At 59.8% G+C, this 16,014-nt stretch overlaps 1 protein-coding gene across 1 annotated transcript in view; it reads left to right on the forward strand.

Annotated features, from left to right (window-relative positions):
• LOC150001183 (ATP-binding cassette sub-family A member 13-like) overlaps positions 1-16,014 on the forward strand; it is a 94,505-nt gene that overhangs the window by 40,144 nt on the left and 38,347 nt on the right. Inside the window, exons 20-26 of the mRNA XM_090287766.1 lie at positions 1,489-1,707; positions 5,627-5,823; positions 5,908-6,065; positions 6,153-6,380; positions 10,502-10,677; positions 11,091-11,166; positions 15,597-15,649. Of these exons, the coding sequence (XP_090143892.1) occupies positions 1,489-1,707; positions 5,627-5,823; positions 5,908-6,065; positions 6,153-6,380; positions 10,502-10,677; positions 11,091-11,166; positions 15,597-15,649 (1,107 nt within the window). The remainder of the gene's footprint in view (positions 1-1,488; positions 1,708-5,626; positions 5,824-5,907; positions 6,066-6,152; positions 6,381-10,501; positions 10,678-11,090; positions 11,167-15,596; positions 15,650-16,014) is intronic.

Raw genomic sequence — 16,014 nt, forward strand, 5'->3', positions numbered from 1 at the left:
TGTAGACATGTGCAGGAGTCGTGTGCTGACACACATGGAGGAGCCATGTGCAGACACATGTATAGGAGCCGTGTGCAGGCACGCATGCAGGAGCCACATGTAGACACATGAAGGAGCTGTGTGCAGACACGTGTAGTAGCCATGTGTAGACACATGCACAGGAGCAGTGCGCAGATGTGTAGTAGCCACATGTAGACAGATGTGCAGGAGCAGTGTGCTGACACACATGAAGGAGTGTGTGCAGACACGTAGCCACGTGGACACACGTGCAGGAGCCATGTGCAGACGTGTGTAGGAGCGGTGTGCAGACACGTAGCCATGTGCAGACAAGTGTGCAGGAGTTGTGTGCAGACACATGTATAGGAGCTGTGTGCAGGCATGCATGCAGGAGCCACATGTAGACACATGAAGGAGCTGTGTGCAGACACGTGTAGTAGCCATGTGTAGACACATGCGCAGGAGCTGTGCACAGATGTGTAGTAGCCACATGTAGACAGATGTGCAGGAGCTGTGTGCTGCACACATGAAGGAGTGTGTGCAGACACATAGCCACATGTGGACACGTGCAGGAGCCATGTGCAGACATGTGCAGGAGCAGTGTGCAGACGTGTGTAGGAGCAGCGTGCAGACACGTAGTAGCCATGTGCAGACAAGTGTGCAGGAGTTGTGTGCAGACACATGTATAGGAGCTGTGTGCAGGCACGCATGCAGGAGCCACATGTAGACACATGAAGGAGCTGTGTGCAGACACGTGTAGTAGCCATGTGTAGACACATGCACAGGAGCTGTGCACAGATGTGTAGTAGCCACATGTAGACAGGTGTAGGAGCTGTGTGCTGACACACATGGAGGAGCCATGTGCAGACACATGTATAGGAGCCGTGTGCAGGCACGCATGCAGGAGCCACATGTAGACACATGAAGGAGCTGTGTGCAGACACGTGTAGTAGCCATGTGTAGACACATGCATAGGAGCAGTGCACAGATGTGTAGTAGGCACATGTAGACAGATGTGCAGGAGCTGTGTGCTGACACACATGAAGGAGCCATGTGCAGACACATGCACAGGAACCATGTGTAGACATACAGTGCAGTCATTCACGTGAGTGCCCAGGGGAGGGCCTGCCAGGTCCTATGGCCGGGGCGTGTCTGACTGTAGAGACACAGAAACAGAGTGAGGAGGCAGCGGAGAGCGTGGCCCGCAAGCTCCCCAAAACCGCTGCGGAACCAGCAGGCCCTGGGCTGCCTCGGTCCAGTCAGGGGGAGTCTCGGGGCCGCGTCCCAGAGGCAGGGTGGTGGCGGGAGGAGGGCCTGCGCCCCGCCGGCCTTGGGCCTGAGCGTGGGAAGTCGGCATAGGCGCCCTTTCCCTGGGTCTGCTGTCCTCTGAGAAAGCGGAGTTGGGCCGTGACTGCAGAGCCCTGCAGCCGCGAGTCCGAGGCCCCGGGGGGGCAGCGCCATGGCCACGAGCCGACACCCGTGTCTCTGCAGGTCCATGCTGACGGGGCTGCACGCCCCCACCTCCGGAACCATCCTCATCGACGGCAGGAGCCTGCAGGCCGACCTGCCCGCGGCCAGGCAGGGGCTGGGGGTGTGTCTGCAGCGGGACGTGCTGCTGGACCGCCTGACCGTCCGGGAGCACCTGCTGCTCTTCGCGGCCGTCAAGTGCCCGCAGTGGGCCTGGGCGGAGCGGCAGCGGCACGTGGACAAGTGAGTGGCGGTCCCCTCTGTGCCCAGCCCTGCCCGGTGGGTCCATGGAGGGTGTGGAAAGGGATACTTGTTAGCGTCTTTATCATGGGACTAAAAAATTAGCAAATAGTTGTCTGCTGGGACTTCTGACATGGCCACCCACAGCGATGGCCAAAGAGGGCTCCACAGGGAGGACCTCGAATTGTCCTTGAGGCGGGGACAGATGAGCTCCGGTGGGCAGGTGGCAGAGGTGTCAGCAGAAGGTTTTGTCATGAATGTGGGTTCAGGTGGGAGCCCTGAAATGAAACGTGGGGTGAGGGCAGGGGAGCTGGGAGTGAGGAGCCAAGGAGTTGGGGTGTTGTGCAGGCGGGTGACCCCGAGATCAAGACGTGTACCTGTGACCAGAGCAGAGCCCGAGCCCTGGAGAGCTGGACACGCAGGCCCCTGAGAGCAGGTGGCGGGGGTTTCAGGGGGTTTTGGGGGTCGTACGGGAAAGGCCAGATCACCGTGGGCAGGAACAGGCCATGCTGACCAGCAGTGTCCAGGCAAGGAGGGGTCCCAGCGGAGGACCAAACACACTCACAGTGGAGCAGCAGGAGGGGTCCCAGCGGAGCGGGCACGAGACTGGGGAGCGGTGGAGCTGGCTGGGGTAGCCAGGACGGGCCGTGAGGGGAAGCAAGAGCCTCCCGTCTCACTGGGGACAGGACAGAGCTGAGAGCAGGCAGACAAGGCAGAAACCGAGGTCCCTGGTCAGGAAGGGAGTCGGCGCTTCTGGGAGATGAGCTGCAAGGATGGGCAGGAGCCAGGTGGGAGCCTCTGTCCTGCTGGCCGGGCACGTGGGCTCCAGCCCGAGGCAGCGCATGTCCTCGGCCTCGTCAGTCTGACCTGGCAAAGCGGAGCGGGTGCCGCTGGCCCATGGGGTGGAGGGCGGCTTCGGGGCCCGTGCGTCCATCTGTCTGTCCTTGCCGACGTGAGCTTGTGGCACAGCCCTGGGGCGAGGAGGGGGCTCCCAGGACCATCCACGCCCTGCCTGCTGCTCTCCTAGGCCCCGCCTGCGGCTGCGCTGTCAGAGCAGGGCACCACTGTGGGCATGAAGGTGGGAGTGTGTGGGTGGTGGGTGCTGTGTCCTTGGTGACGGAACTCCGCCCGGTGCTGCCAGCCCCACCGAAAGAAGGCAGCTGAGTCTTCAGGGCATCCTGTGCTCCACGCCCCTCGGCCACGTTCCTGGGAACCCAGTGCAGGACCTCAGGTGGGGGCAGTGCCGCGTGACCCTGCCCTCTGCGCAGCCTGTCTGTCCCCCCTGCTTTGCGTTTCCACTGCCACCTGCCACGTCCCCCAGGTGCTCTGTGCTCGCCTGCTGCCAGGCTGACCCACCTCCCCGTCTTCCGAGGGGGCTCCTGACAGCCCTCGGGCCCCTGACGGCGGGGATGTGGTTTACGGGGAGCACACCGACTGTTCTGTGCCAGCCGCCTCCCGTGTGAGTGGCCGTGGGGAGAAGGGGCTGTGCGTCCGTCACTGAAGGGCACCTTGGTTGGCACAACCCAGGTTTGTCCAGAAGTGACACCCACCTGTTTTAATTAAAAACTGCGTCTGTTCTGGACGACAGCAAACTCCACGCGATTGACTGAGTGTAAATCGAGTTCCTTCATCCTCCTACCTGGGGGCCGCAACCTCAGCTGGTACCAGGCCACTGCCTGTTGCCTAGCAACGAGGCCAGTTCCCACGACAGCAGCCGGGACGCGCTCACATCTGAGACAGCAGCCCCCAGCCCAGGGAGGGAAGCTGAACACGCCTGGGTCGGCCCCCACCGCGTGCCAGGCCCCGGGCCCCCTCTGTTCCCCTGAAGCGCAGCCGTGTTCAGGGCAGACAGGCTCCTGGATGGTCTGGACGCGGCCTTTGTCGGGGGTCCGGTCTTGCCGTCTGGCCTTCCGCTGGCCTGGACGAGATGAGAGCGGTCTGAGGATGTGGTCAGGCCCCCAGCCTGTGGGCGGAGGTTCCGCAGCGAAGGGTAGCACCCCGGGTTCCGGCTCGTGCTGGGGCTGCCTCGTTTGGTGCTGAGGACGTGGTTGGGGGTGCGTGTGCGGGTGGACGAGAGAGGGCGCAGGACTGACCCCGGCTGCCGAAAGGTGAAGGGCCAGTGGGGCAGGGGAGCAAGTCCACGGAGGGCGGCCGGGGCAGCAGCGCACTGAGGGCTGTCGGCGGGAGGGCCGGGAGGTGCCCCCGGGGCTGCGGGACCAGCGCACTTCTTCCTGTGGCGTGTTGGGGACGAAGGCCACCGTGGAGCCAGTTACAGAGAGGATGGGAGGAGCCCAACAGGAAACATGACTTCCCCGGAGCTTTGCTGCAGCAGAGCAAAGACGGGGGGTGCAATAAAGAGGGGTGAGGGCAGGACCGCGTAAGGCAGGGGGCGACTGTCCCCTCTGTGTGTGTGGCAGGAGGGGGCCCATGAGGTAGCAGGACGCGGGGCAGAGCGTGTGGGCCTTGACGCAGAGAGGCAGGGGCGTGTCTGGGGGCGAGGGGCGGCTGGAGGCCCGAGGGTGGGAAGCCAAGTGGTCAGAAGAGGGTGCCGGCCGGCGGCCTCCGCAGTGCAGGTGTGGGCGGGGTGGGCCAGGCTGGGTGGGGGGCCAGATACACAGAAATGGGGGGCTTGGCTTAGCATAAAAATGTTATCAGGACGTGCGTGTTTGAGAACATGTGACTGTGGCCGACTGCGTTTTCTGTTTGTTTTCTCAGACGATGGGTCTCTGGTTAAGTGACTGAGAGGGACCTAATGGTCACCTCCCGGCTGTGTGGGAGCCACCAGGAGGGCGGCGTTTTAGTGGCCGAGGTTGGGAGCCAAGGGTCAGGATGGCCACCTGCTGACACCGGAGCGTCCGCCCAGAGGGGGTGCCATCAGCTGTGGGGGCCCGTCAGCAGTGGGGGCCCTGGGAAGCAGGGGCTCAATTGCTGCTGTTAGTTGAGGCCGAGAGGAGCCTGGCACATGCACTTGGATGCGGAGGGAGGCCAGTGGCTGAGGAGCCGATGACTCTCCCCGGGTTGATGGGAAGCCAATAAATAATGAAACAGACACGGAACGTGGACTCAGTGATAAGGTGCAAGTCTCTGTTTAGGGTTCGTGAACCTTCTCGGACCCCGCGGTCCTTGAGGCCCAGCTGCGTAGGACTCTCCTCGGTCCCCTCCTGTCCCGTCCAGCCTCCTGTCCCCTGCTTGCTGGCGATGGGAGCTCAGCGCAGCGGGACCCACCCGGGCTCAGTGCTCGGGCACCGGCTTCGGGAAGGCCATGCTGAATGTGGGAGACCCGAGTGGGCGGGGGTGGGGTGGGGGGAGGGGCTGCTGCAGGGGTGGAGTTGACAGGGCCACTGTGGGGAGAGTGGCCGGTCCTTCGTGAGAAAAGTGTGCCCCGAGGAGGTGGCACTTGATGTGGGGAGCTTGCTCCATGCTGGGTACCTGCGGGTGGAGCCCTCGGTGCTGAAAAGCCGGGGTGCGTGCTCCCCTGTCCCCACAGTACTGGCCGCTGGTTGTTCCCCCTGTGGACGTGGTTTGGTGTGGCAACGGCCCGGCTCCTTGGTCAGGACAGTGGCCCACACACGTCGGGGCGGGTGGCCCCGGGGCCAGCACTCGCCCCGCCCACCGCTCATGGTGCAGCTGGGCCCCTGCCGTCCGCTCCTGGCTGTGGGCTTCGTCAGCCACTGCTGTCACCCGCTGTGACGTCAGGGAATGGCGGCCCCTGGTGGGGGGGCAGTGAGATAAAGAGAAACCCTGCTCCCGCGGGGAGGGCGCGCGGTGGCCGGGCTCCTCCTGGGCCTCGGGCTGTGTCGGGACCCCGTGCGGCGGCCCCAGGCCTCTCGTGCAGCCCTGGTCCTTGCAGGCCATTCGTCACGGAGTGAGGTCCCCGGCAGCGCGGGGGCCGGGCGCGAGTGGGGCTCTGCTCCCGTTTCAGAGCCCTGCGGGACACGGGGCTGGCGCGGCATCGGCACCAGCAGGCCCGCGCCCTGTCCGGGGGCCTGAAGAGGAGGCTGTCCATCAGCGCCGCCATCATGGGCGCCCCGAGGACCATGGTTCTGGATGAGCCCACCAGTGGGGTGGACCCCTGCTCCCGACGCAGCATCTGGGACGTCCTCCTCAAGTACGGGCGAGGTAGGGCCCCTGGGGTGGCTGGGAGGACGGGGTGGGCGATCCCCGGGCCTTCACCGGAGCTGATGCCCCTCTCTCGGGACACAGGCCGGACGATCATCTTCACGACCCACCACCTGGACGAGGCCGAGGCGCTCAGCGACCGCGTGGCCGTGCTGCAGCGGGGCCGCCTACGCTGCTGCGGGGCCCCCTTCCACCTGGCGGAGGCCTACAGCCAGGGCCTCCGCCTGACGCTCACGAAGCAGGTGACCGGGGCTACCTGCCGGCAGGGGGCCCGGAAACAAAGGATGTTTGGACTCCTCCCCACTGCTGTGTTTTCCCTCCTTGGGCAGCCCTCCCCTCTGGAGGCCCATGGCCCGGCCACAGCGCACATCACGTCCCTGGTCCAGACCTACGTGCCGCAGGCGTCGCTCCGAGATGGCAGCGCGCAGGAGCTGAGCTACACTGTCCCCAGGGACGCCGACCGAGCCGGCCTCAAAGGGCTCTTCCAGGCCCTGGCACAGAGCCGGCAGCGCCTGCACCTGGCGGGCTGGGAGCTCGCAGACAGCGCCCCGGGAGAGGTATGGGGCTCCGGCCACGCTGCCCTGGCGCCTGGTCTCTGTGCGCTCAGGGGTTAGGGGTGGGCTAGACGTGGGGACAGGGTGGAGGCCGTGCGTTTGTATCTGTGTCCAGCCCCTGACGGGAGTCAGGCCCTGCGGCTGCCCAAACGGGGCCCGTGACACCCGGTCGGCCGCTGTGGTTCCTGAGGGGAGACCAGCATCTTTATGTTTGGGAACGTGGGCGTCCGATTGGGAATCACCCGATGCTCAAACCGCGCCAGCAGCCAGTGCCGGCTGGTCAGCTGTCCTCCTGGGGAGGCCCCTCTGTTGCTCAGGAGCCCAGGGTGTCCTGCGTGCCAGGCGCCGGGTGAGGAGCTGGAACCGAGACTGTGAGCCCTGCCGGCTCTGGCCAGCCCCCCAGGTGCCGCTTCCCGCCCTCCTCTGACGTGGGGCTGAGCTGGGCAGTGCCGGCCCACGGTGTGGTTGCCAGGGGCAGCGCCCCAACTGCAGGCCATCCCAGTGCGGGGCCGGCTCTCAGTCTTCCCGATGCTGCTTTGGTCCACGGGCAGCCCCGCAGGTTTAGAACAAAGACCCAGCCCTGCAACTTAAAATACAAAGTCTGGGGAGAGGCGCGGCCCCTTTCTCTGTGTTCCCCAGAAACGGTGACAGTGCCCAGCCAGGGGTGTCATTGGTATCGATAGCTGGCACTTAGACTCTAAAACGGTGTTAGATGAGCATGAGAATCGAAATACCGGGTGGCTTCACATGGCGCTTGTAATGGCACAGAACAATGTTTCATTTCATATGAGTACATAATATATACATGCACTGTGTGTACTATATACACATGTGTATGTTTTATATGTGACATTCATACGCACGTTTTTATGTGTATGCACACACACATAAACACATGTGTAAAGTCTCACATGCTCCCCATCCGTTCACCCACCGATGGGCGCCGGCTGCTCCCATGTCCTGGCTGTTGTGAATGATGCTGCGGCGAACGTCGGGTGCTCGGGCCCCTGTCACGGAGCGTTGGTTTCCTTCAGATAAGTGCCCGGAAGTGGATCACCTGGTCGCTCTGTATCTAACATTTGAGGAGCCTCCACACTGCTTCCCACAGCGGCTGCCCAGTCGGGGTGCCCCCCACAGTGCCCCAGGACTCCTGTTCTCTGCATCCTCGCCGGCGCTTGTTGGTTGATTTTTTGATGATGGCCATTCTGACCGGGGTGAGGTGGTAGCTCATTGGGGTTTTGATCTGCAATTAGTGATGTTGAATATCATTTCGTATGTCTGTTGGCATCTGTATGTCCTCTTCGGAGAAGTGTCTATTTGGTTCCTCTGCCTATTTTTTAGTTGGATTGTTTGGTTTTTATGCAGTTGAGTAATTTTATAATTTCTTATTTCATTTTTATTCACTTCATGTGATAAATTTACTTAAGAGTTAATGAATAGTCTAGACAAGCCTCATTTGATTGTCTTTTGACCTGGGAAGCTGGAGCTAATTCCAGTAAAATTAAAAATATTAAATAAGATTGAAAATAAATTTTTGTGCTTTTCTATATAAGTGAGGCCAGGCATGAGTCCTCTGTGGTCCATATTAATTGGCCGGCAGCCTATTCTTATACAGGAAAAAGGCGCCCACGTCGGAGGAAGATATGTGTGTAAAGTCCTCCCATGCCTGGGTTCAGAAGCCGCACAGAAGCCACACTTTGTCACCCGGGGCCAGGCCGGTGGGGGTGGGTGTCAGCCCTCACGCAGCCGCGCCTGCGTGTTGCTCAGCATTGGTTCTCTCTCTCGGGGTGCTTCTGCTGAGCAGATCTTTCTTATCTTATCTCTAATGAGGATTTTTGCAGCATTTTGCATTTCCTCATCCTTGTCCAAATGAGACAAAGCATAGGGTTCCTTCTTTTGGCATCTACAGAACGTGCGACGATGTGGCCCTTTAGTACAAGTATTGACTTAAAGTTGTGTTGGAAAATATGTGTCAGATCAGAAAGGGCGTGTGACACTCGATGGAATGGGACGAACCTCCCGTGGATACCCTTTCACCCAAGCCGCGGGGACTGCCCTGCTCTGGACGTCGCGTGGTCCCAGGAGGTTCTGGGCAAGAGGGACTTCCGGCCCGCAGCCTGACGGCTTCCTTGCATGGGAACGACGGCCAGAGCCGCACGCGCGACGTCCACCACCGAGACCTCAGGCCTCTGGGAGCAGCCACCACCGTCCTGGCACGTTGGAAGAGCGTGACCGCCGTGGCCCGTGTGTTCGGCTGGCGAGGCTGACCGGCCCTGGTCTCCGCAGAGCCTCTGGGATCGCACGCCTGCGGTTGGGGTCGGCCGGCACCAGGGGGCACTCACGGCCCTCAGCGTCTGAGCCTGGGGCCCGCCCTCCCGCGTGCAGCTCGGAGTCTCACAGTGAACAACACGGGGACTCAGTGCTGAGGCCTGAGACGCGGCGAGCCAAGCCTCCGTCCTGACGCTGCTGCTTCCTCCAGGGCGCACATGCGCGCGCACACACCTGCACACACATGACGCACACGTGTGCACACATTCACACACACGTATGCACACCACGTGCACACGCAGTGTTGTTATGAAAACAGGAAGAGAAGCACAATTTAAAGAAGATGATTATTATGAGGAACGCTTCCTCCGCTGGCCTGGCGTGCTCTCCATAACCCGCAGGTGTGTTTGAACATGAAGCGGAGACTCGTTTAGAATAACCGCCTAAGGAGACGGCTCACGCGTGGCTCTCCACATGCCTGTTTCTGTCACTTCTGGTCCCGTTCTTTGTGAAGCCTCCGGAGAAGGCTCACCGTGCAGGACCCGCGGCACCCTCTCTTGGGGGACACAGCTGGGCCCCTAGGGACAGAAGTAGCCACAGCAGGCCTGACGGCACCTAGCCCGACCCCGGAGCGGAGGACAGAGGACACGGAGCTCTCAGCGGGGTTCCGTCCCACACCAAGGAGCCCCACGGTGGGAGCTCCCTCCTGCGGGCTCCCCTGCTGCTCCCCCGCAGGGCCCCCACCCCGTCTTCCCTGTGGGCTGAGGCTCCTCGGGGAGACCGCGATGCCTTCGTGCTTCCTCCCTTGGAGGAGCAGCCGGAGCTGGCACGGTGCTGCTGCTCCCGGGAATCTGCTGCCCAGGGAGGCGGCGGACGGGGGTGCTGCTTGGGCAGCTGAGTGAGGGCCCAGCGGGGCGGGCAGGGGGCCGGGCCAGGCTGCACATCGCTGAGGCTCTGGACAGGAGAGGGAGACACGGCGTCGTGTGTGCGAGGCTGCGGCCATAGAGCAGGTGACACTGCGCAGGGGCTGCGGCGTGGCCCTTGGGGACAGAAGTCCGTCTGGCTCACAGGATGATAGTGAAGCTCCTGTTCACCTCGGAGTGTGCTGAGCACGTCGCAGCCCCCAGCAGCCGCTGTCATCGCGCTGGGACAGACGAGGCAGCCTCCGCCCTCAGCCCCAGCGCCCTTTCCATGTGGGAGAGGCCTTCAGCAGGAGCCGGATCTGCCTCCCTCTCCAGCTCTCCCTGTGCGTGCGTGCGGGACAGCCTCCCGCCTCTCAGCGGTCCCCGCAAACCTCCAGGTGTGGCCCGAGGGCCTCGCCCTCCCCGCCCGGCACGGCCCCCTCTGTCTGGGCTCACTCACCTCGTGTTGCTGACTCGGGGCCTTGCCTTGGACGTGACCGAACTGAGGAGCGACCTCTGCTTCCAGCACTTACCGAGCCATGACTTGCAGCCATCTTCTCACACGCCGACCCTTGGGGAACGCGCCCCAGCCCGTGCAGAAGACGCGCTCAGCAGGGATGTTCACGCATAAGCTGGGTGCGTCACGGGGCTGCTGTTCCGTCGCCTCTGAGCTTCGGGACTGCGGAAGTGGACATGCCGCCTCATGGACATCCCTCTGCCCTCCTCCATCCTGCTGGGGTCTGGCCCTCAGGGTCACGGTCAGGTCCGCACATCCTTGTGCCCTGTGAGCAATCTCCAAGGACCTCAGGGTCATGCCGATTCAATGATGAATAAATGAGGGGTGACGTGTTTGCCGAATGCTGTGTTGACTGATTCGGGTAATTAAGGCAAAAGAGAAAAATGCAGTGTGGAAGGAACATACATAACATGAAACTTTTTATTTTCCTCAAAAAGGTGTTTCTGAGGCTTTTGCAAGATTCCGGAGAGCACCCTGACGTTGCCGAGGAGGCAGAGCTGCAGAGCCGCAGGCCGTCGGAGCGCGCCCCTGGCTGCCACCGTGAGTCCGGGGCCCCGGGGGCGTGTCTGCAGGAGGTGCTCACGGCCACCCTCCTGCAGACCCTGGCTGTGGGGTCCCACAGAAGGAGACTGAGGGTGGGGACGCTGGGACGGGACAGAAAGCAGGCAGCTCAGGGGCCGGAAGCTTCGTCTCGTCCCGCCTGGAGCAAAGCGCCCGTGTCGACGGGACCGCGGCGTCCTGTGCACTGACCTAACTTGTCACGTCAGTGGCTTCTTACCTGTGATGTTAGAAGGGGAAGACCATCCTCCCATCTCCCTGCCTCCCAGGTGACCCGGCCCCGCCCACACTCACGTGGGGAGGGGTCCGCATGTGTGTCCTGCCTCCGCAGGGCTCCCGTCCCTTCCCCCACAAACTGCGGTCCGGGGCTCACATGCAGACTTCCACAGAGAGCCGTCAACGATCGAACGGAACCCAGGGTTGCCCTCTCGGTGTGGCTGCAGTGCCGCTGCCCCGTTTGCACCGCAGTTGTGAGCTGGGCTCCCGCCGTGTGCAGGGCGACCCGGCCCAGGCCCTTGCAAAGCCTCGGCTCACGGAGCTCCAGGTGCGACAGGTTTGAACGAGTGTGTTGCGGGGTGTAGTGCGGATGTTGGCCACACCGCCTGCTCGCCAGCACCTCGTGGGCGCCGGTCAGGCCGCTTACTCCGGCTGTGGCTGGGGTCAGGTTCAAAGACACCGACCGGTGGCGTGTCATCGGTGTGTGGGTCCCCGCCGCGGGCTGACCTTGCTTCCCCTGGTGATTCGCTAGGTCGGCGGCGTGTCTTCTTTTAATGGCTTTGTGGATCCCATGCACATCCCACAGGATCTGCTCATTTAAAATGTACGATTCGTTGGCTTTTTGTTCCGGCTGGTTTGTGTAGCTGTGACCACTCTCAATTTCAGAGCATTTTCATCATTGCCCCCAGGAAGCCCTGTATCACTTAGCCGTCACACTTCCTCGCTCCCTGCTCACCAGCCCCAGGTAACCTGCCGTTCCCTGCCCAGCTGCACGGTTGCCCCCCGGGCCCTTTGCGTAAGTCGAGTCCCCTGGTGTGTGTCTGGCTCCTCTCAGGTGGCGGAGCAGCGTGTACCCAGGTGTCCTGCAGGCCGCAGGGCCCAGCGCTTGGCTTCTCTCGGTTGCTCAGGAATGCTCTGTCACCTGCGTGCGCTTGTCCCTGCGTCAGTGACGGGTAGTGTGGGGCTTGTTTCCCAGCGTGGGCTCCGGACGAGGCTGCTGGGAACGCTGTGCACAAGCTGCGGGCAGTGGTGTCTGACTGCATTCCCCGATGGCTCAGGATGCACCTTCCCTCGAGTTCAGTGACTGTTCGCGTATCTTCCCCGGAGAAGGGCCTGTGCCCATCTGTGCCCACTATTAGAACTGGGCCATCACACCCCGGAGTCGTGCGGTTGTCGTTTTAGTTGTATGAAGTGTGATGCTGACGGTGGTTTTACGGAGTCTTCTGTGAGGTTGAGGGCGTTTCTGTCTGCTCCCCGTTGAGCGAGTGTTTTATCGTGGAGGGCGCTGGGGTTGGCCGCATGGTTTGCCTGCGTCAGTCGAGACAGTCGCTGCCTTTTATTTGTGGACGCGGTGTATTTCGTTGACTGAGTTTTGGATGTTACAACAGCACGGCATTGACGAGCTGGGATGGATCCCACGTGGCCGTGGTGCCTGCTCCGGGGCTTCACTTGCGACTCTTCGTTCTTGAGGGTTTCTGAGTCTGTGTGTGTGATGAACGCGGTCCGTAGCTTTCTCTTGTCGGCGGCTTTGTCTGCCCTGCTGTCAAGAGGACAGGGCTCCCTCTTCCGCTTTCTGGAAAGGTTTGTGGGGGGTTCGCATTAGTTCTTAAGTGCTGGTGGTGGTCACCGGTGAAGCTGCGGGGGCCGGAATTTGTGTATTTCCAGAGATTTTTCTTCATCTGAGTTGTCTAGTTTATTGGCACACGATTGTTATAAATAAATGCTATTTAATTATAAATAGCATTTATTTATAATTTCTCTTGTTTACCTATGTTTCTAGGAACCTTCCCTTTTAAGCTCTGATTCTAATAGTTTGTGTCTCCTCTCTGTCTTGGCTCCGCTGATTAAGGCCTCCCAGTGTGTCCGTCTTTCAGAAGCAGCTCCTAGTGTCATCTGCTTTCCTCTGGTTTTCCTTTTCCCACTCCCGGCAGCTCCAGTGTTTACGACTCATTCTTGCCGCTGGTTCTACATGAGTTTGCTCTTTCCCGCTCAGTGTTTTAAGGTAGAAGCTTGTATAGCCGGTGTGAGGTCTCCCCTCTTGCATGCCATCACCACGTGCACCCACGGAGTTTCCTCCGCGCTCTGCTGCAGGGAATCCCACCGTCTTGATACGCTGTGCGCTCACTTTTACTCACCTCGACGTGGTTTCGAACTTTCCCTTTTGGTTTTTCTTCGGTCCGTCGGCTATTCAGTATGTTTTAAAATCTGCACGTGTTTGTGACTTCGCCGTATTTCCTTTCGTTCGGTCAGAATCATTCCCTGTGACCAGACTGAAAGCCTCGTGTGGTGCGGGTCCTCTCCAGGGCGCAGTGGCCTGTGGCGGGGCCCCGCCCCCGGGGAGCGGCGGGCGCGTCTGGGGTGTCTGAGAGCTCCTTGTTGACAGTCGGGTACATTTTTTATCCATTAACCGCCCTTGGGTACTGTTGTCTCCGAATTACATTGTTCGTCTGTCTTTCCCTCCCTTTGGTTCTGGCAGACTTTCTTTCCTGCGATTTGGGGCTCCATCAGGTAGACACATGACCACAGTTTCGGTGTTTTCCTGACGGCAGGCTGTTTCGTACTTTTAAGAATCTTCTCTCCTTTCTGTACTTTTTCTGCCCCCTTAGCCCGTGTTGACATTATATCTGATGAAATAGTTCTTGTAACAACGTTGAGGGCCGCCTTGGAGTTCAGTAGTTTTCCTCCATTAGACAAAAGCTGCATCTTTTGAGGTGACCCGTCGCCGTCCGTGGCTTCTGTGCGGGTGGTCGGGGAGCCCTCTGGTTTGATGGACTGGATCTCTGAGTCCTGTCCTTAATCCTTTGTTTAATCTGGAATTCCTGAGTGGGAGAGAATACCGAAGAGGGAATTAATCAGTCCGTCTGTTTGTGTGTGTGTGTTTGTTGCGGGCAAATCCCACCACCTCCATTTACCATGTGAAGCAGTAGGTTCCTGTCGTCCCCAGGGCCACTCCTGCCCCGTCGCTAGGCCTTTCCGTCCTTCCCACCTGAGACTCGGCGCACAGTAGGCCCCCACGCCCATGCCCTTCCTTCCGGCCCGACAACTCCGTGCCACTGTCTGTGGACTTGACTGTCTCAGGTGCCTCACAGAAGAGGAGCCATAAATTACCCGTCCTTTGTGACAGGCTTATTTTAATCAGCACGATGACATCAAGGCTCCTGCGTGTGTGGCCTGCGCCAGAATCCCATGGCCTAAGACTGAGTAATACGCTGTTGCATGCGTGGATCACATTTGTTTGTTTATTCATCTGTTAGTGGGCGCTGGGGCTGCCTCCGCCTGTTAACCATTGTAAGTAATGCTGCCGTGGGCGTGGGAGTACAGACCCCTGAGTTTCTGCTCACAGTTCTTCTGTGTAAACGTAAAAATGGAACGGCTGGCTCATATATGCTCCACTTTCTTGAGGAATCGCCATGCCAGTTTCAAAAGTGACTTCAGTATTCAACTCCTTTTCTCATTTTAAAAATAGACTTTATTTTTAAAGAGCTTTTAGGTTCAGAGCAACATTGGGAAGAGCATACGGAGAGTTTCCATAAACCCCGTGCCTCTCACCCACGCAGCCTCTTCCACTGCCAAGGTCCAGACCGTACGGTGCCTTTGTTGCCATCGATCTACCTACCCGTCACGTTATTGTCACCCGGCGTCCGTCATTTACCTTAGAGTCGACTCCTGGTGTTGTGTGTTCTGCAGGGTTTGAGAAACGTGTAACGACAGGCATCCGTCGTTATATCGTCATACAGGACAGTTTCATTGGCCTCAATCCCGTGCTCTGCCTGCTCTCCCTCCCTGCCCCCAACGGCCCCCTCTGCCCGCTTGTTTTTCTTTCCTTGTTGAGTTGTAGCAGTTTCCTAAGTTTTCTGGGTATCAGTCTCTTATCAGAAGTTATATGGCGCGGTTTTCTCACATTTCATCCGTGTGAGAGGTGCAGAATTTTTTTTTTTATTTCAGTAACATCCCACTTACCTATTTTTACTTCTGTCTGTGCTTTGCTGTCACAGTCAATAAATTGTTCACGGGTCTTGGAATCGACTTGGAGTTTTCTGCCGTATTTCGTCAAACAGCCGCGCTCACGTCCTCTCCTCCTCCAGAGGCCCTCGTGCTGTGCACACCAGTCTCTTCACGAGGCCGCAGCCCCTCGGCTCTGCTCACTTTCCTTCACTCCCTTTTCGTCTCACTCCTCAGACCCCAATGTTCAGGTCCCGACCCTCGAGGCTGGGGGCAGCCTCCTCTGCGCAGCCGCGCCCGAGCCTTTCACTTCGCTGCTGCGGTTTCGGCTCCGGAATTTCCGTTCAGTTCTTTTTTAAAACTATAATTTCTGTCTCTGTTGATATTCTCATTAGGTTCATATATTTTTTCTGATTTACCGTAGTGCCTTGCCTACGTTTTCCTTTAACTCCTTGAGCATTTTTAAAACAGTTGTTTTACAGTTTTTATTGAGTAGGGCTGATGCTCGTTTCTTCAAATTACCTGACTTTAAAAATCGGTAAAGGACCTGAACACACAGTTTTCAAAAGCAGACAGACAGATGGCCCACAGGTGCGTGACAGATGCTCAGCCTCACTGAGCAGCAGGTGCTGCCTCCGAGCCACACCTGTTAGCGTGGCCATCCCCCGAAAGACAGACAGATAGACAGCCTGGGACTGGAGAGAACGGCAGGTTATTGGGCCCAGTGCCTGCCAGGGGTGGTTCTGAAGACTCGGGTGTCTGCATGTGTTCGAGACACACCCGTGTCCCATGCTTCGGGCGGCCTGTCCTCCCTAGGAACAGTGGGCCGTCCGCCTCTTCAAGCTGCACGTGGGCGTGAAGGCTCACAGGTGCCTCTGACACAGAGGAGCTGGGAAGGACTATTTCCTCCCCTGAGGCTTTTCCACGTGTCTTTTTAATTATGCACCCCCTGCCCCCCCCAGAGGTCTGAGGGTGCGCTGAAGTTCTCAGCCCCTGGTCTGTCGGTAACACTTCACCTAAAGCCTTCCTCTCTCCCTCCACGACGTGGCCCCTGGACCGCGTCCCTGCCTGACCTGCACTGACGGGAGGCAGTGACGGCCATGTTGCCCGAAGGCCCACAGCGTCTCTCTGGCTGCTGAAGACCGTGGAGCCCGCACGGTGCGTCCCGCACTGGAGGACTTCATTCTCTGCCTCTTCAAGGAGCTGCTCCAAGTCCCACGTCCCCCTGGGCCTC

The sequence above is a fragment of the Furipterus horrens genome, unplaced genomic scaffold, assembly GCF_987537825.1.
Source record: "Furipterus horrens unplaced genomic scaffold, mFurHor1.1.pri manual_scaffold_9, whole genome shotgun sequence".
In the NCBI taxonomy this organism is placed as follows: domain Eukaryota; kingdom Metazoa; phylum Chordata; class Mammalia; order Chiroptera; family Furipteridae; genus Furipterus; species Furipterus horrens.